General features: G+C 47.3%; 2 protein-coding genes across 2 annotated transcripts in view; one reads left to right on the top strand and one right to left on the bottom strand.

Annotated features, from left to right (window-relative positions):
* The first annotated feature begins 17,235 nt into the window (after positions 1 to 17,235).
* MAP1LC3A (microtubule associated protein 1 light chain 3 alpha) lies at positions 17,236 to 18,894 on the top strand. Its single transcript, XM_041732956.1, has 4 exons — positions 17,236 to 17,488; positions 17,770 to 17,825; positions 17,902 to 18,008; positions 18,293 to 18,894. Exons 1-4 carry the CDS (start codon positions 17,449 to 17,451, stop codon positions 18,453 to 18,455), a joined length of 366 nt encoding a protein of 121 aa, XP_041588890.1. The 5' UTR covers positions 17,236 to 17,448; the 3' UTR covers positions 18,456 to 18,894.
* A 196-nt stretch (positions 18,895 to 19,090) lies between these two features.
* The window catches only part of PIGU (phosphatidylinositol glycan anchor biosynthesis class U), a 92,424-nt gene continuing 86,114 nt past the window's right edge, over positions 19,091 to 25,400 (bottom strand). The window contains exon 12 of the mRNA XM_041732955.1: positions 19,091 to 19,525. Within this exon, the coding sequence (XP_041588889.1) occupies positions 19,412 to 19,525 (114 nt within the window). The 3' untranslated portion in view covers positions 19,091 to 19,411. The remainder of the gene's footprint in view (positions 19,526 to 25,400) is intronic.

Below are 25,400 nucleotides of genomic sequence, written 5' to 3'. Positions count from 1 at the left end.
ATTATTTATGATAGTCACAGAGAGAGAGAGAGGCAGAGACACAGGCGGAGGGAGAAGCAGGCTCCATGCACCGGGAGCCCGATGTGGGATTCGATCCCGGGTCTCCAGGATCGCGCCCTGGGCCAAAGGCAGGCGCCAAACCGCTGCGCCACCCAGGGATCCCTCAAATAAATAAAATCTTTAAAAAAAACCAAAAACCTAGGAATTACAGGCTTCCTCCTCTTATGTATGTTTGACTCAAACCAACTGTACTTTTGTACATTTTTTCATTGAGAATCCCAAACCATCTTTTCACATCAAATTCAGGTTCTGGTGAATTACCAGGAGTTAAAAAGAAATGCAGATCTCATAGATTTGTTGCAGCAGGTAGAAATCATGAAATCGCCAAACATGTCAAATCAGTAGAGCCACAATCCAATGCCGGTGAACTTAAGCTGATCAATCATATTCAGTAGCAAAGGAAAATAACAGAACATGAAGTGTTACTTCAACTGTGTTAAACAAGCTCAGTTGGATCAAAAGGCAACTTCTCCCACTATCTTCAAATTTATTCTCCGGGACTTGTTCTTCCCCTGCCTCTGGATGGAATGTCTTGGCAAATCTCAAGGCTTTGCTCACTACTTTTGGGTACTGAAGGCCCTCCTGTTGGCAAGTAATGTGTCTGGTCCAATGTAACAAAACCTTTGAACTGAATTTGGAGATGGAGACTGACCTGGACTCACCTTCAGCCCAGTGCTGTCCTTGCCCTCCGTGGTGGGGGGTGAGGGTAGGCAGCAAGCTCTTGGAGCCTTTGTGCTGTCACCTCTTTTGCCCCATGTTGCTAAGAGGGGAGTGAGATGGAGAAGAAGGTGCTCACCTTACCAACGCTGTTGTGAACTTGGTCCTGGCTCTCTAAGCCTGACATAGGTTTAAAGCTGAAACTTGTCCTTCTGATCCCTCTTTCAAGACTTTTCAAGACCTGTCTACGGCCCTCCTACCTGCCATTCCATTACTTTGGATGCTGTGGGCTCCCTGGCTGGCCCCTTATAACTTTCTTTCTTTTTCTTTTCTTTTCTTTTCTTTTCTTTTCTTTTCTTTTCTTTTCTTTCTTTTCTTTCTTTTCTTTCTTTTCTTTCTTTTCTTTTCTTTTCTTTCTTTCTTTCTTTCTTTCTTTCTTTCTTTCTTTCTTTCTTCTTTCTTCTTTCTTTCTTTCTTCTTTCTTCTTTCTTTCTTTCTTCTTCTTTCTTCTTTTTTCTGTCTTTTTTTGTTTGTTTGTTTGTTTTAGATTTTATTTATTCATGAGAGACACACACACAGAGAGAGAGAGGCAGAGACACTGGCAGAGGGAGAAGCAGGCTCCATGCAGGGAGCCCAATGTGAGACTTGATCCTGGACCCCAGGATCATGCCCTGCCTGGGCTGAAGGCAGACTCAAAACTGCTGAGCCACCCAGGGATCCCCCCTTATAACTTTCCTTTTGGCCTCTGATTCTCAGGGTTCCCCTCTACACACTCTGCCTGTCAACTCAAGGTGAAACAGCATCATCCACCACCTCCCTTCTTGGGTGGAGACAAAGCATCCACCACCTCCCTTCATGGGTGGAGACGGCTTCTAACAATCTTCCTCTAGCGTCCAATTCTTATAGGCTAGCAATCAGACTGAAGTCTGGACTCACTTTGGGCCACCTTGTTTTGCATTCCTGCATTAGTCCTGCTCTTCTCTTAGCATGTGGCCGCTATTGCCTTGGAGGTTCAGCAGAAACTGAGATGAAAATTATTAGACTTTAACTTCTAGTTCACAAGAAATGTGTTATTTAAAACTTCCCTTAAAGGCAAAATGAGGGGATCCCTGGGTGGCGCAGCGGTTTGGCGCCTGCCTTTGGCCCAGGGCGCGATCCTGGAGACCCGGGATCGAATCCCACATCGGGCTCCCAGTGCATGGAGCCTGCTTCTCCCTCTGCCTGTGTCTTTGCCTCTCTCTCTCTCTCTCTCTGTGACTATAATAAATAAAAAATTTTTTTAAAAAGGCAAAATGAAATAGGAATTTCACGATTTAAAAAAAATCTGGACTGACTTTAAAACTTTCTTGACATACAAGACTTGTTTGACTTTCAAATAGTATTAAGTTTTCAAATATACATAGAGAAAACATTATGGACAAAAGAAACATATTGCCTGTAACTTGTTCTTATTTTAAAATCTTCCTTTGTGGGACGCCTGGGTGGCTCAGTGGTTGAGCGTCTGCCGGACATGGGATCAACATCCTGAGCCAAAGGCAGACGCTCAACCGCTGAGCCACCCAGGCGTCCCTGAAGGGAATAATTTAAACAGAAGAGCTGCAAGATAAAGTTGAGAAACTCTCCCCAAAAGTGGAAAAGGAGAAAATGGAAAAGTTAAGAAAATTGAGGGATCCATCTGAGATATTCAACATCTGATTAGCAGAAGTTCTAGAAAGAGAACACAGAGGGTAGAAAAAATGTTTAAGATCTTATTTATTTATTTGAGAGAGAGAATACAAGTAGGGTGAGGGGCAGAAGGAGAAGCAGACTTCCTGCTGAGCAGGGAGCCTGATGCAGGGCTCAGTCCTTGGACTCCTGGATCATGACCTGACCCAAAGGCAGATGCTTAACTGGTTAGCCATCTAGGCACTTCCAGAGGGTAGAAAATTATCAACAAGAGACTCTAAGAAAATTTTCCAAACTAAAGCCCTAAGTTTCCAGATCAAAAGATCTGAATGACCAGAGTAATTAATTTTATTTTTTTCAGAGCAATTAATTTTAAAAAGACCCATGCTACCCCAGTGTTTATAGCAACAGTGTCCACAATAGCCAAAATATGGAAAAAGCCCACGTGTCCATCAACAGATGAATGGATAAGGAAGATGTGGTATAGGGATGCCTGAGTGGCTCAGCAGTTGAGCATTTGCCTTTGGCTCAGGGCGTGATCCTGGGGTCCCAGGAAGTCCCACATTGGGCTTCCTGCATGGAACCTGCTTCTCCCTCTGCCTGTCTCTGCCTCTCTCTCTGTGTCTCTCATGAATTAAAAAAAAAAAAAAATACACACACACACACACACACACACAATGGACTATTAGTACGCCATCAAAAAGAATGAAATCTTGACATTTGCAATGATGCGAATGGAACTAGAGGGTATTATACTGAATAAGTCTAAGAAAGATAAATATTATATGATTTCACTAGTGGAATTTAAGAAATAAGACAGATGAACATAGGGGAAGGGAAGGAAAAATAAAATAAGATGAACGTGGGGAGACACACCATAAGAGACCTGAACTCTAGGAAACAAACTGAGGGTTGCTGGAGGGTAGGTGGGGTAATTTGGTGATGGACATTAAGGAGCACACTTGTTGGAATGAGCACTGGATGCTATATGCAACTGATGAATCAGTAAATTCTACCCCAGTAACTAATAATACAGCATATGTTAACTAAATTGAGTTTAAATAAAGAATAAAAAAAATAGGAGATGCCTGGGTGGCTCAGTGGTTTAGCACCTGCCTTCAGTCCAAGGGCATGATCCCAGGGTCCTGGGATCGAGTCCCCTCATCAGGCTCCCTGCATGGAACCTGCTTCTCCCTCTGCCTGTGTCTCTGCCTCTCTCTGTGTGTGTCTCTCATGAATAAACATTTTTTTTAAATATTTTTTTCTTTTTTAAAGATTTTTATTTATTTATTCATGAGAGACACACACAGAGAGAAGCAGAGACAGAGGCAGAGAAGAAGCAGGCTCCATGCAGGGAGCCCGATGTGGGACTCAATCCCGGGACTCCAGGATCACACCCTGAGCCAAAGCAGATGCTCAACCACTGAGCCATCCAGGCATCCCCAAAAAAGGAATTTTTAAAAATAAAAAAATAGGTAAATAAAAAGACCCATACCAGGCCCCATCATCATGGCTCTCAGAACACTGTGGACAGACACAGTCCAAAGAGAGAAGAAAAACAGGTGCCCAGGATTAGAAATTACAACAACATTGGACCAACAGCATCACTAGAAACAGAATGGAGTGATGCCATCAAAATTCTGATTAAAAAATTACTTACAGCCTTGAGTTCTATTCCCAACTAAACTATTAGTTAAGTCTGAGAGTCAGGTAAATATTTTCAGACATATAAGATCACACGTATTTGTCTGCCATGCACTTTTCTCAGGAAGCTACTGAAGAATGTACATCAAAATCAGGGCATGAAAACAAACAAACAAACAAACAAACAAACAAAACCAAAATCAGGGCATGAAGCAAAGAAAGTACAACATGGGCTTCAGGCAATTTGAGACTCCAACATGAGAGACACAAAAGGGATACCTCAGGATAATGGTGAGGGGCCTGGGGCAGTAAGCCTAGAGAGAAGTCCTAAATAGGGGAGAAAGGTGTTTCCAAGAAGAAAAAACTGATAGGTTTTTTGATCCATTTGAATAGATTGCGAGAGATTTTTAGTTCTGCAACAAATTTAGGGATAATTTAATATTGGAGCATGAAAATCAAAACAAAGCAACAAAAAAGTAAGCCCAAACTCCCGGAAATAAAAAAATTGTACAATAAAAAGCAAATTTAGGACATATCCTGTGGTTCAGCTGTGCATAGTTATACAGGCAAAATACTAGAAAACCCTGAATGGTGCTATAGCTGCTGAGGGATGGGAAGAGTGATGAGGGGCAAGAGTCGAATCCCCTTCCAGTGTAAGAACTAAAGAAATAGGAGGACAACTCTGGTGCTTAGAAACATGAAGGTGAGGGGCACCTGGGTGGCACAGTTGATTGAACATCCAACTCTTGATTTTGGCTCAGGTCATCATCTCAGGGTTGTGACCTCAAATCCAACTGGGGGCCCCATGCTGGACATAGAGTCTGCTTTTCTCTCTCTTTCAAAAAAAGAAGGAGGAGGAGGAGGAGGAGGAGGAGAAAGAAACATGAAGATAAATATTAGAAGAAATAGCAATAAGTAGTTAAATTGTTATTTGACTTTTTATTGTTATCAGTATTATTTGGGTAAAAGTTAAATTTTGAGAGTTTGCAATAACCTAAAGCTATGCTTATAATAGGATAAGTGAGTGCTTCTGGCCCTTTTCCACTGAAATAACGGAAGAATGAAGAGAATATTCTAGAACTCCAGGGGGAATCTGGAGAGCTAGACCAAAGAGAACCTGTTGCAAGCATAAATTATCTTGGAAGTCTCCTACAATCTTTTAAAATTGTACACGTATTTTTCATGCTGGTGGCTCTGTGGCGAATGCAGAACCTGAGTGGAATCAGGAACTCAGTCAGCCAGGTGAGCACTGATGATGGCCTGGGTGAGAGGAGTAACTTGGGGTCCTTGCTGGGGTGTAGGAGGGGGATTCCCAAGGAGAGCATCAGAACTTGCTGAACTGGTGGGAGGGAAGGAATAAGAAGACCTCAAGGGGACTCTGAGGTGCTTGCCTGAGCAACCAGGTCCTGCCACTTGTTGAGATGGGGAGCAGTTTTGGAGGGGACAGTGTTAGTATATGTGCTACCAAAGCAAGCACTGGAGGGACAAAATCAACCATTCTGAAATGGCCTGTTTAACCTGGGCCTATCAGGCATCCGTGGGTCTGATCATGTTGAACACCCTGTTGAATACACTATTCTGCCAGTCCATGCTGGACAAACAGACTTGGGCCATAAGCCAGTGATTAAAGCCAAGAGCTTTATATGAATTCACCAGAGTGACAGAGTGAATGAAAGGGGAGAGGGGGGTGTGAAGGCATCACCAGGGATTCTTCACCTCCAGAGCTCTGCTCCAGGAACAGGCGCCTGCAGACAATGAGAGCGAGGGAGGGAGGGAGGGGGGCCCAGAGAGTCAATTGAGGCGAATGCTCTTTGGATTAGGATTTAATTAAGATGCAGAAAATTCAAAGTAACTGTGGCTTAAACAAGATAAAAGTTTGTCTAGTCAGCAGCCCAGGGTTGGCATGGTGACTCCACAAAGTCATCAGGGACCCAGGCTCTTTTCAGCTTTTAGCTCCACCATCCCCCCACATGGCCCTTGTCCTTGTGATCCAAGATAGCTGCTGGAGCTCCAGCCATCACATCAAGTTTCAGGCAGCTGACGGAGGATGGGTACAGAAGGTTGTACTCTTTCCCTCTAAGGAGATTTCCCAGAAGTCCCACAGAGCACTTTCCACTCTTTTTCTCCCCCTAAGAGCACTCTACGCCTTTATAACAACCAAGCAGGCTACTGAGAGGGGACGAAGCAAAAGGAGGGGATGGCCCCGGGGGCTTCACAGTATTGTAGGGGAAGGTGATACCGGCCCAGGTGGTGGCTGATCACCTCAGGCCTGCTTCCCACCGGGTCTGGGGTCTTGCTGTTGTAGACGCCCACCATGTCTGGTAGGACGCTCTTGTCCCACAACACTTACATTTTGTGGACAAAAGTTTAGTCATCTTGTCACTCTTAACTGCAGTGGAAGCTGGGAAATCAAGCTGGCTGCCCTAAGAGACATTCAGGGTTGTGTTCCAAGGGGTAAGAGTCAGCAGTTTCTGCCATAGAAGCCAAGAGAAGAAAGAACTTTCAGGAGAAAGTGGTCGTAGCAGTGGGCTGGGAATGTGTGCTGGGCAAGAGAACGTGGAGGCTCGTGGGGAAGTGACTGACCAAGGGTGAGGTAGAAATCTTGTCTGTTCAAAGGGTGGTGGTGAGGTGTGGTCTAGGCTGAGACCAGGGAAGTGCAGCCCAAGCTGAGCGGGGTGGAGTGACAGTGGGGAGGGCTGTGAGGGGCAGATGGGTCTGAGAGGACACAGAGTGACAGGTGGGTGAGTGAAGGGGAGAGCCCAGCTGAGGCCTGGATCAGGCTGGGGTGATGGGATGTGAGGGCAGGGGGATAAGCAGGAGGTCGGATACTGGGGAAGATGGTGGCTTCACTTGGATGTTTCAAGCTTGAGAAGAATAACATTCCGAGGCAAACTTTGCTCAGGAGGCACGATCCAGACTTGAGGCTCTGAGAGGAAGTCAGGGCGTCAGGGCTGGAAGTAGGGGTCTGGTAGTCACTGACATGTTGAAGGCAGTAATGGCTGTGAAGGGAGACCTGACCCAGGAGGACATGAGCAGGCTGAGGAGAGATGAGGGCCGTGGCAGGATGAGAGCCCTCAGGTGCAGCCAGAGCCTGGAAAGGCCAAGAGGGGGCCACTTCCGCAGGTGACTGGCCAGCTCTGAAGGTGTGGGGAGGGCAGGGTAAGAGGAACAACCCTGGCTCTGTCACTCAGGGAGGGCGGGTGCGGGGTGAGCATGCCCCTGGCTAGAGGGAAAGGAGGGGACAGAGGGAGGGCGGCCCCATGTGGGCAGTGGGACTGGTCGTCATGGCCTATACTTCCCAGTGATGCCAGAGAGACTTTGAAGAGTGAGCGTAGACACTTGGGGACCCCTGGGCCGGTTTCTTTCCCTCTAGTCTTTGAAAAATTCAATTTAGAGTCTGTAAACAGGAACAACCAATCCTCACTCAGAGATAACAACCCTGTCTCAGACTTCAATCCTTCTGGGTCCTCCCAAAGTGAGGCCCATTTTACAAGTGAGTTCATTGCCTTAAATAAGATATCACAGCACTGGGTGCTAAAGTTGGGCCACCTGATCCAGGCCCTGTTTCCCCAGAATTCCATGCTTTCTTGGTCACTCTTTGATATTGATCCTTGACCTCAGAGCCTACTCTGTTAGCATCTCCAGGTGATAAAATTGAGGTTCCAAGGGGAAAGAATGTGCTCCAAGTTTTCCAGTAAGTGGTAAAGCTACTTTGGACCTACGTCTGTCTGCCACTGTGTAAAGGAAAAGACAGAGTCTTCAAGAAAGAGCCTGCCATGGTCACACAGCAATTGGCGGCCACCCCAGGCCGGGCCGTTGCACTCTTGTGTGATGGGCCAGCCAAGGCCAGCTTTCTGCCCCAAACGGTCCTTTCGGATCTCCTTAGCACCCGGCAGCAAAGCTTGGCCCAGATTCAGTCCCTGCACATGGTCTAGAGGGGGAGACAGACCCTCAGATGGGCAGCAACCCAGAGAAACAGCACTGGGCAGGCCCAGAGTGGAGGTCCTCATCCAGCAAGTATCTACCGAGCACCCTCTGTTTAAGTGCTGGGATAGAGCAGGAACCAAACATATGGAAAATGCTGCCATTAAGGGGCTTAAATATTAGTGGGAGGGGAAAATAAAATAATTTTTGTAATAATTATACACCATATCAAATTTAAACCCACAATGAAATACCACTGCACACCTACCAGAGTGGCTAAAATTAAAGCATCTGACAACACCAAATGTTTATAGGAGTACAGAGCTACTAGAACTCCCATATAAGTTGATTAGGATCTAAAATGGAACCACTACTTTAGAAAAAGATCTGGTAACATCTTACAGAACCAAACACACACCTCATAAGCCAGCAATTCCACTCCTAGATATTTGTCCAGGTGAAATAAAATGAGTATATCCACACAAAGACTATTACAGGAATGTTCATAGCATCTTTATTGTAATCACCAAAAGCTGGACAGTCCAGGTGTCCGTTGGCAGGAGGATGGATGACCAAACTGTGCTACATCCACACAATGGAAACTACCCAGCAATATAAATAAACGGTCTACTGAGGTCTGTAATGACAAAATGTTCATATTGAGGTAAAGAAGCCAGATACAAAAGCATGTACTGTATGGTTCCGTTTATATGAAGTTCTAGCCAGCTGAGACTAACCTATAGTGAAAAGCTCAGAATGGTGGTTATGTCTGGAGGTGAGGGTGGAAATGCACTGAGGAGGGGCAGAAGGGAACTTTCTCAAGAGGTGATGGTAGTGTTCAGTATTTTTGTAGGAGTTTGGGCTGTACGGTGTCAAAACTCCTCACACACTTAACATCTGTGCTTTGTTATATTTAAATGTTATCCCTGTAATGAAAAAAAAATTACCCAAAACACATATTGATATGAACGTGAAGGGTTTAGGGATAAAGTAAACAGATGTCTGCAACTTACTGGGTTTTTTCCTTTTTTCTTTTGAGATATAATTGACATATAATATTTATATCAGTTTTTGGTGTACAATCTAATGATTCAGTATTTGCATATATTGTGAAATGGTTGCCACAGTAAGTTTGGTTAAACACCATTAGCATACATAATTACAATTTTTTTCTTATGATGGCGAACTTTTATGATGTACTTTTAGCAACTTTCAAATATACACTACAACATTACTAACCATAGTCACCAAGTTGTACATTATATTTATGTCCCCTTGATATAAATATCACACACACACACACCCATGCAGGGCAGATCTCACAACCCTGAGATCATGACCTGAGCTAAAATTAATAAGAGTCAGATGCCTGGTAGCCCTGGTGGCTCAGTGGTTTAGCACCGCCTTCAGCCCAGGGCCTGACCCTGGAGACCCCGTATCGAGTCCCATGTCAGGCTCCCTCCATGAAGCCTGCTTCTCCCTGCCTGTGTCTCTGTCTCTGTGTCACTCTGTCTCTCATGAATAAATAAACTTAAAAAAACTTTAAAAAGTCAGATGCCCAACTGACTGAGCCACCCAGGTGGCCCCCCTTGACTTATTTATAACCCGAAAGTTTGTGCCTTTTGACCCCTTTCATTCATTTTGCCCCACCCCACTCCCCAACCTATGGCAACCACCAGTCTGTTCTCTGTATCTATGAGCTTGTTTTTTTAGATTCCATATATCTGTAAGTTCATGGTCCATCGGTGTTGTCACAAATGGCAAGATTTCATTCTTTTTTATGGATTAATAATATTCATGTGTGTGTCTGTGTGTGTGTGTGTGTCACATTTTCTTTATCCATTCATCTATCAATGAACACTTAGGTTGTTTCTGTATCTTGGGTATAGTAAATAATGCTGCAATAAACATAGAGATGTGTATTTCTTTCCTAGAGATTTTGTTTCCTTCATATAAACACTCAGAGGTGGAATTACGAGATTCCTACTTTTAATTTTTGAGGAAACTCCGTACTGTTTTCTACAGTGGCTGCACAAATTTACATTCCTACCAACAGTGCACAAGTGTTCCCTTTTCTTCATACCCTTGCCAACATTTGTTTCTTGTCATGTTGATAACAGGTAGCCAGGTGTGAGGTGGTATCCCATTGTGGGTTTTTTTGCTTTTTGTTTTTTGTTTTTAGATTTTATTTATTCATTCATGAGAGAGAGAGAGAGACAGAGACAGAGACACAGGCAGAGGGAGAAGCTGGCTCCATGGAGGGAGCCCTATGTGGGACTCGATCCCAGGTCTCCAGGATCAGGCCCCGGGCTGAAGGCAGCACTAAACCGCTGAGCCACCTGGGCTGCCCCGCATTGTGGTTTTGGTTTGCATTTCCCTGATCAGTGACATTGAGCATCTATGTGTCTATTGGCCTTCTGTATATCTGCTTTGGAAGTGTCTATTCAGGTCCTCTATTTTTTAATCAGATTGGGGTTTTGGGTTTTTTGCTATTGAGTTGTATGAGTTCTTTATATATTTCAGATATATATTATATATATAATATATATATATATTAACCCCTTATCAAATATATGACTTGTAGATATTTTCTCCTATTTGTAGTAGGTTGTCTTTTTATTGTGTTGATGGTTTCCTTTGCTGTGCAGAAGCTTCTTATTTGATGTAGTCTCACTTATTTTTGCTGTTATGTTTGCTTTTGGTATCAAATCCTAAAATCATCACCAAGACCAATGTTAAAGAGTTTATCATCTATGCTTTCTTATAGTTTTATGGTTTCAGGTCTTACATTCATTTTTTTTTTTAAAGATTTTACTGGGATCCCTGGGTGGCGCAGCGGTTTGGCGCCTGCCTTTGGCCCAGGGCGCGATCCTGGAGACTCGGGATCGAATCCCACGTCAGGCTCCCGGTGCATGGAGCCTGCTTCTCCCTCCGCCTGTGTCTCTGCCTCTCTCTCTCTCTCTCACTGTGTGCCTATCATAAAATAAATAAAAAAATAAAATTTAAAAAAAAATAAATAAAGATTTTACTTATTTATTCATGAGAGACACAGAGGAGAGAGGCAGGGACACAGGCAGAAGGAGAAGCAGGCTCCATGCAGGGAGCCCAACGTGGGACTCGATCCCGGGTCCCCAGGATCACACCCTGGGCTGAAGGCAGCACTAAACCACTGAACTACCAGGGCTGCCCCAGGTCTTACATTCAAATCTTTAATCCACTTTGAATTAGTTTTTGTTACAGTGTAAGTAGTGGTCCAGCCCTCCCATCATCATTTACTGAAGAGACTATCCTTTCCTCCATGATGTATTCTTGGCTTCCTTGTTATACATTAATTGTTCATCTATGCATGGGCTTATTTCTGGGATCTCTATTCTACTCCAGTGATCTATGTGTTTTTAATAACAATATTATACTGTTTTGATTACTATAGCTTTGTAATAGAGTTTCAAATCAGGGAGTGCGATACCTCTAGCTTTGTTCTTCTTTCTCAAGACTGCTTTGACTCTTCAGAACCTCTTATGGTTCCATACAAATTTTAGAATCATTTTTTCTATTTCTGTGAAAAATGCCTTTGGAATTTTAATAGAGATTGCATTGAATCTGTACATTGATTTGGGGTATAGAGACATTTTAATATTCATCTAACTCATGAGTACAGAATATTCATTTATTCATGTCTTCAATTTCTTTCATCAATGTCCTATGATTTTTAGTATATAAGTTTTTCACCTCCTTTGTTAAATTTATTCCTAAGTATTTTATTCTTTTTGATGCAATTTTAAATGGGGTTGTTTTCTTAATTTCTCTTTCTGATAGTTCATTTTTAGCATATAGAAAGACAACAGATTTTTTATTTTAATTAATTAATTTATTTATTTATTTATTTATTTTGACAACAGATTTTTATATATTGATTTTGTATTACAACTTTACTGAATTTATGAGTTCTAACAGTTTTTTGGTGGAGTTTTTAGGGCTTTTTATATATGTAATATCCTGTCATCTGCATATAGTGATAGTTTTACTTTCTTCCTTTCAGATTTGGATGCCTTTTATTTCTTGCCTAATTGCTCTGGCTAGACTTTGCAAGATGGTTTTGAATAAAAGTGTTAAGAGTGGGCATTGTTGTCTTCTTTCTTTTTTTTTTTTCAAAGATTTTATTTATTAATGAGAGACAGAGAGAGAGAGAGAGGCAGAAACACAGGTAGAGGGAGAAACAGGCTCCATGCAGGGAGCCCGATGTGGGACTCGTTCCCGGGTCTCCAGGATCAGGCCCTGGACGGAAGGCGGCGCTAAACCACTGAGCCACCGGGCTGCCCCGTTGTCTTGTTTATGATCTTAAATGAAAAGCCTTCAAATGTTTACTGTTGAGTATGTTAGAAATCAGTTTGTCATATATGTAGCCTTTACTATGTTGAGATATGTTTTTATCATAAATGGATGTTGTGGGGCACCTGGGTGGCTCAGCTGGTTAAGCGGCTGCCTTCCGCTCAGGTCATGATCTCAGGGTCCTGGGGTGAGTTCCCAAGTGGGGCTCCCTGCTCAGCAGGGGAGTCCACCTCTCCCTCTTTCTCTGCCTGCCACAGCCCTTGTTTGTGGGCAAGTGCTCTCTTGTCAAATAAATAAAATATTAAAAATAAATAAATAGATGTTGGATTGCAGCTTATTCTGAGATGCATAAAAAAGATTGGATGGAGGGCAGCCTGGGTGGCTCAGCGGTTTAGCACCGCCTTCAGCCCAGGACCTGATCCTGATGCCCGGCCAGGATTGAGTCCCATGTCGGGCTCCCTGCATGGAGTCTGCTTCTCCCTCTGCCTGTCTTTCTCTCTCTCTCTCTCTCTCTCTCTCTCTCTCTCATGAATAAATAAATAAAATCTTAAAAAATATATTTAAAAAAAAAGATTGGATAGAAAAAAAAAAAAAAAGATTGGATGGAGGGCCACCTGGGTGGCTCAGCAGTTGAGCGTCTGCCTTCAGCTCAGGGCATCGTCCAGGGGTCCCGGGATTGAGTCCTCGAGAAGCCTGCTTCTTCCTCTACCTATGTCTCTGCCTCTCTCTGTGTGTCTCTCATGAATGAATAAATAAAATCTTAAAAAAGAAAAAAAAGATTGGATGGATGGACATACAGATGATAAAGCAAACATAAGAGTGTAGAATGTAACTGGTAAGAATATTGGTGATCGCTGGACAATGACTTCAAGTGTTCCATATACCTGAATATTTTCATAATGCTTAGAAAAATTACATAGCATATTAGAAGGTGATAGATGTTCGGGCAGAAAGATAAGCAAGGCATTGGGAGGGAGGATAGGGAGTGACCGGGGTGGGAGCTGAAACATTAAATAAAATCACTCAGGAAAGCCTCCCTGAAAAGACCTGGAAAATCAAGGGTGCGAACCACACAGAAATCTTGGGGGAAAATGTTCCAGGCAAAGTGACCAGTAAGTACAGAAAAGCCCTGGGGCACAAGCATTTCTGGGGTTCCTGGAATAGCAAGGAGGCCAGTGTAGCTGAAGCCAGGGGGGTGAGGGTGAAGGTACATGAGGCCCCAGGAGCAGCAGGAAGGGAGATCCCACAGGCTCACGGGCCACTGTTCAGCTTTGACTTTTGCTCTGAATGAGTGGGATACAGGAACAGCTGTCAGTGTAGTGAGACCACACGGAGGCTCACAAAGCCAAAACAAAGAGGCCAGAGGGGAGCTGCTGGCAGTGGTCAAGCAAGAAATGATGGTGGCTCCCGCCTGAGGGTCGTGGTGGAAGTGGTGAGAACTGGTCAGGTTCTGGATCTATTTTGAAATGTGGGCCAGCAGGGTTTGGGCATGGATTGGATGTGTGGGTAGTGAGACAAAGAAAGCAGTCAAAAATGATGGATAGAGACAAGGAAGATTACAGTGGGAGCACATTTTAGAGGAAGAGCATAGGTTCATTTGGGGGAAGCTAAATTTGAGATGTCTGCTAGGCTTTCAAGTAGAGAGTAGACATTTGGATTCAAGGGAGATGGGGGAGAGGGAGGAAGCCTTAGGGAGAGAAACAGGAGGACTGGAGTGTCAGTCCTGCTAACTGGTTGAGTAAGAGTAAGAGCAAGCACAGACCTTGGGGTTTGGGGGAGGAGCCCCTCCCCCACTGTAGCCTCAGTCCAGGGCTTAGTCAGACAAAAGAGAGGTGTAACCATTTCCCCAAGGCCATGGCCGACCTAATTCTTTAAGTCGCACTCAATAGCTCTGACCACACTCTCCTGTAACTTTGTGAGATTTGTCCATTTTGACACAGCTTTAGACCAAAGGTCAGAGAACTAAGGCCTCAGGCCAAATCTGTTTTAGCAAATAAAGTTTTATTGGGGGCACAACTATGCCCATTAGGGACCTTAGACTACTTCCACATTCCAACAGAATTGAGTAGTTGCTGGAGATCATATGCCCTCAAAGCCAAACATATTTACTGTCTGGCCTTTTCAAGGGAAAGTTTCCTGACCCCTTCTCTCTCTCACGGTGTGTTGCTCTGTTAAAGGGATTCCTAAGATATTCAGTGGGACATTTAGGTGGTCCCATTTTTTTTTTTTTTTTTTTTGCCATTAAGAAAATGCTCCAGGGGATCCCTGGGTGGCGCAGCGGTTTAGCGCCTGCCTTTGTCCCAGGGCGCGATCCTGGAGACCCGGGATCGAATCCCACATCGGGCTCCCGGTGCATGGAGCCTGCTTCTCCCTCTGCCTATGTCTGTGCCTCTCTCTCTCTCTCTCTGTGACTATCATAAATTAAAAAAAAAAAAAAAGAAAAAAAAAATTAAAAAAAAAAAAAAGAAAATGCTCCAGTAGGGGATCCCTGGGTGGCTCAGCGGTTTCGCGCCTGCCTTTGGCCCAGGGCACGATCCTGGAGTCCTGGGATCGAGTCCCACATCGGGCTCCCGGCATGGAGCCTGCTTCTCCCTCTGCCTGTGTCTCTGCCTCTCTCTCTGTGTGTCTACCATAAATAAATAAAAATAAATCTTTTTTTTTTTTTAATTTTTATTTATTTATGATAGTCACAGAGAGAGAGAGAGAGAGGCAGAGAGACACAGGCAGAGGGAGAAGCAGGCTCCATGCACCGGGAGCCCGATGTGGGATTCGATCCCGGGTCTCCAGGATCGCGCCCTGGGCCAAAGGCAGGCGCCAAACCACTGCGCCACCCAGGGATCCCAATAAAAATAAATCTTAAAAAAAAAAGAAAATGCTCCAATAAACACACTTAACTATGTTCCCTTGAGCTCACATGGCACACAGCAAGGGGAATTCCTGGTCTCTAGGATATAGGCATCTTCAGTTTCGGTAGATTTTGCCAAATTGCTCTCTACTGTGCTAAAAAGATTTACACCCTCATCAGCAGCATAGAGTTCCTATTTTTCCATTTTTCTCTAAAACATGGTATGATATTCGTTCATATTAGTTAGCAGTTTTCTGTTGTTCATGGATTCCTCTGGGTCTTCTGGCTGTGAGTGATGGTTATGCTTCTCTCTTCTTTTTCTTGGCCTGGTGCTCTGGCTTGGACCTTGATACAATGTTGCATTGTGTTCAATGCAAAATTCAAAATTTGTTCTTGGCTTTAAAGGGAATAATACTTAACATTTTATCATATAGTATGGTGTTTTACCATTAAGTATGATGTTTACTGCAGGTTTTTTGGGGAGGAGTAAGAGGAGTTCACTTAGAAAACCATCTGGATTAATTTTTTTAGGTATATAGCTACTCACTTTGTATATTTCCTTTTTATTTTTTATTTTATTTTTTAATTTTTTTTATTTCCTTTTTATTTTTATTTTTTAAAGATTTTATTTACTTATTCATGAGAGACACAGAGAAAGGCAGAGACATAGGCAGAGGGAGAAGCAGGCTCCCTGTGGGAAGCCCGATGCAGGACTCGATCCCAGGACCACAGGATCCGGACCTGAGCAGAAAGCAGACGCTCAACCACTGAGTTACCCAAGTGCCCTGATCATCTGTTTTAATGGGTGAATGTAAAATCTTTTTTTACCTCTGGTTTTGTATCATTTACCATTCTTTTAACTACTTTTTTTCTCCTTTACTGCTTTGGCCATTACACTTTCCATTCTTTAGTGATCCCTCATAAGTGTCTGAAATACACACTTTGGTTTACAAAGCTGGGCAATTATCGGTATCTTTATCTTGCTCCCCTCAAATCAGGCATCTTAGAACACTTAGAACTGATTGCCCTCTCCAGTCTTACCTGTTGTGTCCTTTCTTGTTTTGTACTCCACAGATTAATCATCACTGTTCATGTTCCACTGTGTTTTAGATCTACTCACGTTTGCCAGTTGAGTTGCTCACCATTTTTCTTTTTGTTTTGTTTTTTTAATTTTATGATAGTCACAGAGAGAGAGAGAGGCAGAGACATAGGCAGAGGGAGAAGCAGGCTCCATGCACTGGGAACCCGACGTGGGATTCGATCCCGGGTCTCCAGGATCGCGCCCTGGGCCAAAGGCAGGCGCCAAACCGCTGCGCCACCCAGGGATCCCGCTCACCATTTTTCTATCTTCTCTTTGGAGTTCTGCAAATTCATTACAAAGTGCCAAAATGCTACTTTTATTTATCCCGCTTTGGATTTTATGTGAGAATCCTGGTCTTTAATCAAGTTTGTAAGCTCTTCTTCAGGAACTGCCTCTCCCATTTTTTTTCTCTCCTTCTGGAATTCTGATTGGGCCTGTGATAGGACTGGTGAAGTGAAGACTCACTTCCTCTTTTACATTGCCCATCACCTAGTTTCTCTGGTGAGTTGCTTCTGATCTATTTTCCAGTTCAGTGACTTATCTTCTATATCTAATCTACTTTTTTGTCTCATCCTTTGAGACCTGAATTTCAATAGTTTTTCTAATTGTAGAAATTTCTTCTAAAACCTGTGCTCCTTTTTGGTGTCTTGCTCTTTCATGTTTTAATCCCCTCACCCTAGCTTTTTTTTTCTCTAATCATGAGCTCCACGAAGGCGAGAAGGTCTTTGGGTTCACTGTTGTCACCCCCGGTGCCTCGCACCGTTGCTGGAACAGAACAGACTCCGAGCGTCCTATGGGATGACTTGGCACCAGTGGGAACAGAAAGATGCCGATCTGGGGACTGACTCTGGCTCCCGCTCGCTCTCTGCGGGAGCCGAGAGGTCGCTCAACCCCGGCTTCGGGGAGAGGGGGCGGCAGCCCATGACATCACCGGACTGTGACGTGCCCAGGAAGCCCCGCCCCTTCGCGGCCCAGACAGGGAATCCAGCTCTGTCCCGTGACGTCACGGGTCCGGGCGGGAGGGTTTTGCGTCGGCCCAATGGGAGTGGCGCGCCGGCCTCCCCTTTAAGGAATGTTGTGACCTGACGTCACCCGGGCGAGTTACCTCCCCGAGCCACCGCCGCCAGGCTCAGCTCGAGCCCCGGAGCCCTTGAGCGCGAGGCGCGGAGCCCCCGAACCTCCGCCAAAGCCCCAAGCCGCGCGCCCCGGAGCCCCGGCCTGCGCGCCCCGCCGGGCCCGCGCGATGCCCTCGGACCGGCCTTTCAAGCAGCGGCGGACCTTCGGTGAGGCCCGGCGGGCGGTCAGCGGGCGCGGGGAGGGGGCGCCGCGAGACTGACCCTGACTGCCGCAGGCGACGTCAGCCCCGTGACGTCAGACTCGGGCTGGACCCCTGGGCCGTGAGGCAGGTTCAGGCCTGGGCCGGGACCTCGCCTCCCAGCCGGCGGGTGCCAGGCCCTGGGGCCTGATGGCCCTGGGGGCGGGGGTTGGGGGGGCGGGGCCGGGGACAGGCGGGGCGAAGGGCGAGCGGGACCTCTCGGCCTTACTGCCCGCCCGCTGTCCGCAGCCGACCGCTGTAAGGAGGTGCAGCAGATCCGCGACCAGCACCCCAGCAAGATCCCGGTGAGTCCCGCCACCCCCTCCCATCCCCGCGGCCCCAGGCCCCGCCTGGCTCACGCATCCCCCGCCCCACCCCTAGGTGATCATCGAGCGCTACAAGGGTGAGAAGCAGCTGCCTGTCCTGGACAAGACCAAGTTCCTGGTCCCAGACCATGTCAACATGAGCGAGTTGGTCAAGATTATCCGGTGTGTGGGCAGCAGCAGTCAGAAGGGGCTTGGGTCCTTCTGGGGGAGGGGGAGGGCGAGGCCGCAGCAGGCCGGGCCTGGCCTGGCCTTAAATCTCTGATCTGGAGAGGTTGGGATAGTCAAGGTCAGGGCTGGGATCAGTGTCAGGTCAGAGTGAGGGCTCCTAGAAGGGGCTGGGATGGGTGTGAAGCCACCTCAATCGTTTGGGGGGGGGGGGGGTGTAGGGCTCCACCCACCCAGGAGCCAGGCCCCCTCATACTGGCTTGCTCTTCTGCCCACCCCAGGCGCCGCCTGCAGCTGAACCCCACGCAGGCCTTCTTCCTGCTGGTGAACCAGCACAGCATGGTGAGCGTGTCCACACCCATCGCGGACATCTATGAGCAGGAGAAGGATGATGATGGCTTCCTCTACATGGTCTACGCCTCCCAGGAAACCTTCGGCTTCTGAGCCAGCAGTAGGGGGGGTGGTTGGCCTGGGAGTGGGGGGGTGCCCTGTCAGGCTCTGCCCAGGGAACTCCTGGCTCCTGAACTGAACTGCTCTGCCCCGGCTGGGCTGGGCAGGGATGCTGGCCCGCTAGCCAGGGGGCACCAACTGCACCTACTCTGCCCCTGGGTGGATCCTGGGCCAGTCATTGTTAGGGATGCCCTCCTGGGTGCTGGCTGGGATGGGGGAGGGTGGGGAACAGCCCCCAGCACTCTTGCTCGTGTGATTTATCTTTTTTTTAGGCCCCTGCCCATCTGCCCCTCCCTCACCTGAGGCGCTGCCCCCCTGCCTGGACCTGCCCACCCCTGAAGGACTGGCCCCTGGCTCACCTGATCTTGACATGGTGTATGGATCTGTGGTCATTGTTCCTCTGCAGAATAAAGATTGCTCAGGCCTGCCTGGCCCTTTGCTTCCAGCTGCTTGGGGAATGGGTAGGGCTGCGGGTGGCACTGTCTCATACCAGTTTCAGCTCACTAGGAACAGCTTTGTGTGCTGTGGACTTGGGGCTCATTCTGGAAACTCGCACCAGTGTGTGGTATACCGTGGTGATGTTAAGGGGCCAAGCCCACCTTTTCCAGGAGTTCAGTGTGGGCCCAGGATAGATTTCATAACAAAAAAGATTTATTAAGTAGCCACAACCTAACAAATCCTGCTCACCTGCTTCTTCCCCTTTCCAGCATGGAGGGGGTTCCCCGGTATGCAGAGCCAAAAAGTGGGGGTCCAAGCGGAGTTGCTCCTGGCTATTCCCCACAGGCCTTGCTGCCAGCCATGGCTCCCCTCTGGTGCCAGAGATTTGTAACCCTGGACTCGAACCTCATTTGCCTGAGGACTCCTCTGCTGGGAACTCTGGCTAGAGGGCTGGGCCCAGCCTCTGGCCCTTTGACCCCCTGAAGTCCATGCAGCCCTGTGACCAGCCCGGCCTACTTGAGCACAAGCATGGCCTCTGTGCCGTCCTTGGCAGTCAAGTAGAGACCATGTGTGAGGTAGTACTCCCGCCGCAGGAAGGCATAGAAGTAATCAGAGATGAGCAGGATCTGGGGGGAGAGAGAAGGTGTCAGAAGCTCTAAGGAAACTCCCCCTGAACCTTGGGTCACTGAGGGGCTGGGCAGGTGTGGGGGAGACCCTGCTCAGGCACCCCTTACCCACACTGCAAGGTTTTGCACTTCAGAAGTCGCCCCAATCCATCCCACCCCTGTGGGTTTATGCCACCATCCCTAGGTCTGGCCTCTGAACTCCAGAATGTGACCTCTGCAACCAGAGGCCCCTCCACAGTACAGCTGAGTCCCTGTCAAAGTTGCTTCTCCCGCTGTGAACCCATACCCCCCCATCTTCCTTCCAGGTGCTGAGGCCACAGAATCACCTGATACTTCACCTGCCAGTTCTATCTCCCAAATGGTCTCAAATTCACCCATTTCTACTTGTCCTTACAGCTACCACCCTGAACAAAATCACTGGCATCTAAACAGCAGTAGTCTCTTCTCTGTGTTCCCTGGTCCCAAGCCTCCCACCCCCAGTCCATTCTCCTTAGCAGCCAGAGATTGCTTTTCAGAACAAATCTGGTCATGTTCCTACCTGAAAGATCCTTTTAAAGGCTTCCTAAGGCTCTTAGGGTGAAGATCAAACTCCTTTGAGGCTCTGAGGCCTTGGGCCTGGTCCCTATCCATGTGCATGCCTCACCCTCTCTCCTGTTCCACCTCACTCAGCTCCAGTCACACTGGCCTCTTTCCTCCTGCTGCAGGATCTCTGCTGTTCCTTCTGCCTGGAATGTTCTCTTCCCTTTCATCCAGTCACCATCTGCTTACCCTTTAGGTCTCAGGAAGGATCATTTCCTTAGAGAAGCCCTCCCATACCCCCCAGGTTGGGTCTTGGCCCCATTAATCTCAAATTAGTTTTTCTTTCATCTGCATGACTGCCTGATAACTGTGGCTCCTCCCCTGGACTGGGAAGGGTCCCCAAGGGGTTCTGACACTCTGGTATTCATGCCCAGCTCAGTCTGCCATTCCTATATGGGCCACAGAATCAAAAAGGCCCTACCTAGAAGCTCAGGCTACCATCCCTATCACAGAGGCCCAGAGCTGAACATGGACTTGCGCCATTTTATAATCCCATCACATGCTAAGACCTCCAGTGCCTGGGGCAGGAGGGGCTCCCCAGGTCTCAGCCACTTAGAGGCCTCTTAGACCATCAGCACCAACCACCTGTTGCACAGATGAGAAGATGGAAGCCCAGAGCAGTGGTGGGGAGCACCTGGCTAGAGCCTACAGAGCAGGTCAGAGGTTGAGCTGAGTCTGGGATCTTGGCCTCTGATCCTCAGAAACCCCTGTCCTGGGCAGCCTCATGCTGTGGGCAAATAGAACATGGAGGCGCTTGAAACAAGAGCTAAGGACAAACACCAGGGCTGGCCTCAGGACCAGGTCCTGCCATTTTATCACCAGAGGAGCCCATCTGGCAAGCTGATGGTCTCTAACAGATGAGGAAACTGAGGCACAGAGCGTCCAGTAGTTGACCTAAGACTATGCCAGGAGAGCTGGCCTAGTGGCCAGGACCCTGCAAAGTGAGGCAGAGAACTTGCAGCAGAGGCTATCAGTGGAGCAGATAGCCCAGGAAGCCTGAGGCCTTTCCTCATAGCTGCGGGCTCAGTTACCACAGCAAAGGCTGACCTCATAGCCTGTAGCCCCTTTTTCACCCAGACCCGAGGTGTCCGGTCTGGGGATGGGGAGCCTGAAGCTGTGGCTGGGCTGGTGGGGGCTAACCCCCAAGCCAGGTCTGGTGAGGGTGAAATGCAAAGTCACAATTCACAATAAAACAAAACGAACCGACTTCAGTGTTATACACAATCAGCTGCACAAGGATTAGAAAATCAAAATACTAGGGATTAGGTTGAACCATATAAAACGGCCATTTTTGCAGATCAAAAATGGTTGAGTATTGGAAAGTTCATATAGCTCAATCCAATATAAAATGGAAAAAAAAATGAAGAGATACAAACAGTAGAGCACACGTTTTTGTTTTTGTTTTTTTTTTTTTAGCACACGTTATTTAGAAGAACCAAAACAAATATCTAAGGCCTTAGAGAGCTATTCTTTTTCCTTATAATCCTTAATATTGCAAATTATGTATGCATATATCATTGACTGAAAAATCAATTAAAAGCAACCAGCCAATAAATGACTGAATAAATAAATAAATGAGAGGATTCCTTTTGGAATCCTTACAGAGGAATTCCAAATAACTTATGCAGACATGCCCTCCTCCAGGAGATGGAACCTAATTCTTTTTTTTTTTTTTTTTGAACCTAATTCTTGTCTGCCCTCTACCCCTGCCTGAGTGGGCCAGACTTGGTAACTCATTTCCAAAGAACAGAGCAGGGAAGGAGAAAATAGTAGTTCTCTACTGGAGAAGTCCCACAAACACGGTCTTGAACAAATGATGAAGGGTAACAGCATGAAATCAGGTGGCTAGCATGTACTGGCTGAGCTTTCAAAAAATCCAAACCCCAGTCTTTTTTTTTTTTAATTTTTTTCCAAATCCCAGTCTTATAGAAAAGCATGGGACAAACCCAAAGGAGGGACACTCTACAGGATACCTGGTCAGTGCTCCTCAAGACTGTCCAGGTCATGAGAAATTAGGACAGAGTGAGAAAGGGGGCACAGAACATCGGGGAGACAGGACACTTAAATGTAATGTGGTCTGCTGGCTTGGGTCCTGGGTGTTCAATGTTAAATTTTTCAACTTTGCTGTGTCTGTGAAAATTTTCATGATAAAGTGTCAGGAGAGGGTGGCATGGAGGGAAAGAGCCCTGTGTGCTGGCTTGGTCTATCTGGAACCAAAGGTCACTAGTCCTGATTGGGTGTCCTGCCCCTGCCTCCACAGAGAAGGCATCTTGTGGACACCAGGTTGGCCTGGAGGCTTGGCTTTTTCAGAGAGATGCCCCCGGGTGGTAGTAGGCTGACCGAGGCAACCTCTTCTGACCTTGAAGCTTTCCATTTGGGCTGAGGAGAAGGGATTTCCCAGAGACCATGGGATTCAGGCCACACAGCAGCTGCAGACCAAGAGCGCTTCTGCCCAGTCTGGGCAGTGGAAGTTAGGCAAGGAACAGTAGAAAGAGCATGGGTGAGTTAGTGGCTGTGTGGCCCTATGTAAGTCACTTTCCCTACCCTAAGCTGCATTTTCCTTATTTGAAAAGTGAGTTATAAACCAGTTTACTCACAATGGTGGTTCCCCTAGCCCTTGCTCAGTTCCTCTGTGTTTTCAGAGACCTGAAGAGCAGCCCATTTTTTAGAGCTGCCCTCAGGACAATGGCTGGACTCCTCATCTCTCCTGCAATCAACCACCACGTTCTGCTAATCTCCTTCTTCAGACTTCCAACTCAGTCTCCTTGTCTCCTCCCGTTGCCACCTCTTGATGGAAGGCCTCCTGTATCATCCTGGCTCCCATTTTTTTTTTTTTAAGATTTTATTTATTTATTCATGAGAGACACAAAGAGAGAGGCAGAGACATAGGCAGAGGGAGAAGCAGGCTGCCTGTGGGGAGCGCAATGCGGGACTTGGTCCAGGACCCTAGGATCACAACCTGAAGGCAGACACTCAACCACTGAGCCACCCAGGTGTCCCCCTCCTGGCCCCTCTTAATCTCTCGGTGTCTCTCTGGCAGTCTCTCAGGGTCTCTCTCTCTCTCTCAGTCTCTCTCTCACACACACAAACACACATGAATCCTTCACTTGCCTGCTCAGAAGTGTCTAGTGCCCCACTCTGCCCTGCACCACATCCACACACCCCAGGATCCCTGAACAGCCTGTTCCTGCAAACAGCACATGGCCACACCCCACCGCCTCTGCTCATGCTCAGCTCGGTAGCTGGAATGGCCCTTCCCACAAAGGGCTCCTACTTAGCCCTAGAGAGGCATCATCTGCATCTCCTGCCCTAGAGTCTTCCCTAACCTCATGCTCAGTTATGTCACCCCTGGGATGAAGTCACAACCAAATGGGGTGGCATCTGCTCCAGCTCTGTGACCCCAAGCCCAGGAAAGGGCTGGTGCTCTGGGAGAGGTCTGCTGGTCCCCACCCTCTCAGTGTTACCACAGTGAGGGCTCAGTCAAGACCACATTTCTCCCACTAGTAGCCAGGAGGGTTGCAGGACTACCTTCTGGGCCACAATGAAGATTTAATGAGGCAGTTGATAAAAGGATGGCCAGGGACAGGGAGCAGTGCTTCACATGTGGAGTAAAATGGACAGAAGATGCTCCACTACAGGAGAGGAGAGTGGAGAGAGGGGGAAACCAACAACTCCCAGGTAGCTGCCCTGGGCCAGGCCCTTTACCAAAAGAGCATCATTAGGGTGGGCAAAATGGGTAAAGGAGAGTGGGAAGTACAGGCTTCCCGTTATGAACAAGGGGGATGGAAGGCACAGTGCAGAGAATACAGGCAATGGTACTGTAACAGTGTTGCAGGGGACAGAGGGCAGCTACACTTGTGGTGAGCACAGCATAACAGAGTTGTGGAATCAGTAAGTTGTATACCTGAAACCAATGTCACACTGTGTTGTCAGCTATGCCTCAATTACAAAAAAAAACCCATTATCATTGTCATTGAATCTTCACAACATTCTGGGGTAGGGCTTATAAGCCCCACTTACAAATGAGCAAACTCCAAGGTCAAGGGTCTTCCCCAGGGTCACACGGGGGTTAGGGAAACTTTAGGCTGCAATGCTAGTGCTGCCTGAAGCCCAAACCCTAGTTCTTCTCCATTGCCCCCACGTCCCCTCCCAGTTAAGGATTCTGGGAGGGGTGAAAGGACTGCACCCATACATGTGGGTCCTGTTATGAGCTCACAGTAACCGTGGTCTACACTAACACCCCTGTTGAGGCTGTGCTCTCAAGTCCCAGCCCTATCCCTTGGCCAAGAAGATAGAGATTTTTGGGTAAAAGGCAAAATAAGTATCAAAGACATCTGAGCCAGTGAAGGCTGTTAATTCAGTGGGTCTAGAAGCCGGGGGCTCAGAACAGCAGTCTTAACCAGCAAGGCCCCTTGGCTACAGCTTCCCAGAGAAGCAGGTGCTGTCACCATAGGCATGTTCCAGTTCCCCAGGTCTCTTGATTGGGCTGGAGATGCTGATGCTTGACAGCCAACCTGCACTTGGGGAGCTCATGTGGTTGTCTCCATGGGCAATCAAAGCACAGCTCCCTCTGCCCAGGCTGCCTCAGATCTCAGAATGTGGGAGCAGGAGGGGGCTGACAGTCGACTTGCGGAGCTGGATGGGCTTTGGCATGGACCCTACTCAGGCCTGAATGGACACATAGGGAAGGTAATGGTGGAGAAACAGAGCTCTACCCTCTAGCTCTAAAGATACAAAATAATGCAAAAAAATCACTGGACCCCTGGAAGGTCACAACACAAGATTAAAGTCAGTATGATGGTAATTGTCATCTATGTGGCACTTTTCAATTCACAAAAGCTTCCCCCCCCCATGCCTGAGTCCTCACAGCCATCCTAGGTGAAAGAAACGGAGGCTGCTATCACCACTTGCCAGGTTTCAACAGCCTCCCCATGTTCCAGATTCTGGCTCACACCCCTCACCTCTTACCCTCCTTGCATGGTGAGGTTTTCCAAGCAGGAGTGGAATCACAGTTATCTTCAGCCAAAACCCACAGGCTCAGCCTGGTCCTTAGCCTGACAAGGCTCATGCTATTGCAGGATGGCCTTCTGTACTCGCTCACTCACACTCTCTTCCCCACAGGTCCCACCACAGAGAGCCTGGTTAGCTGCTACCCACCCCTGCCCCATGTATGGGCTGCTTCCCACAGAAGCTTCCTTATACACCCCAGCCTTTTTACTCCATTCATAGCACCACCAGGCTGCCCTGGCCCTGCCTGGTTTCTTTTCTTTCTTTCCCTCAGACCTTGGACTCCTAG

Source organism: Vulpes lagopus, chromosome 18, assembly GCF_018345385.1.
Source record: "Vulpes lagopus strain Blue_001 chromosome 18, ASM1834538v1, whole genome shotgun sequence".
Taxonomy (NCBI): domain Eukaryota; kingdom Metazoa; phylum Chordata; class Mammalia; order Carnivora; family Canidae; genus Vulpes; species Vulpes lagopus.
Note: the sequence above shows the minus strand (reverse complement) of the source record. Positions and strands in the feature narration are given on the sequence as shown.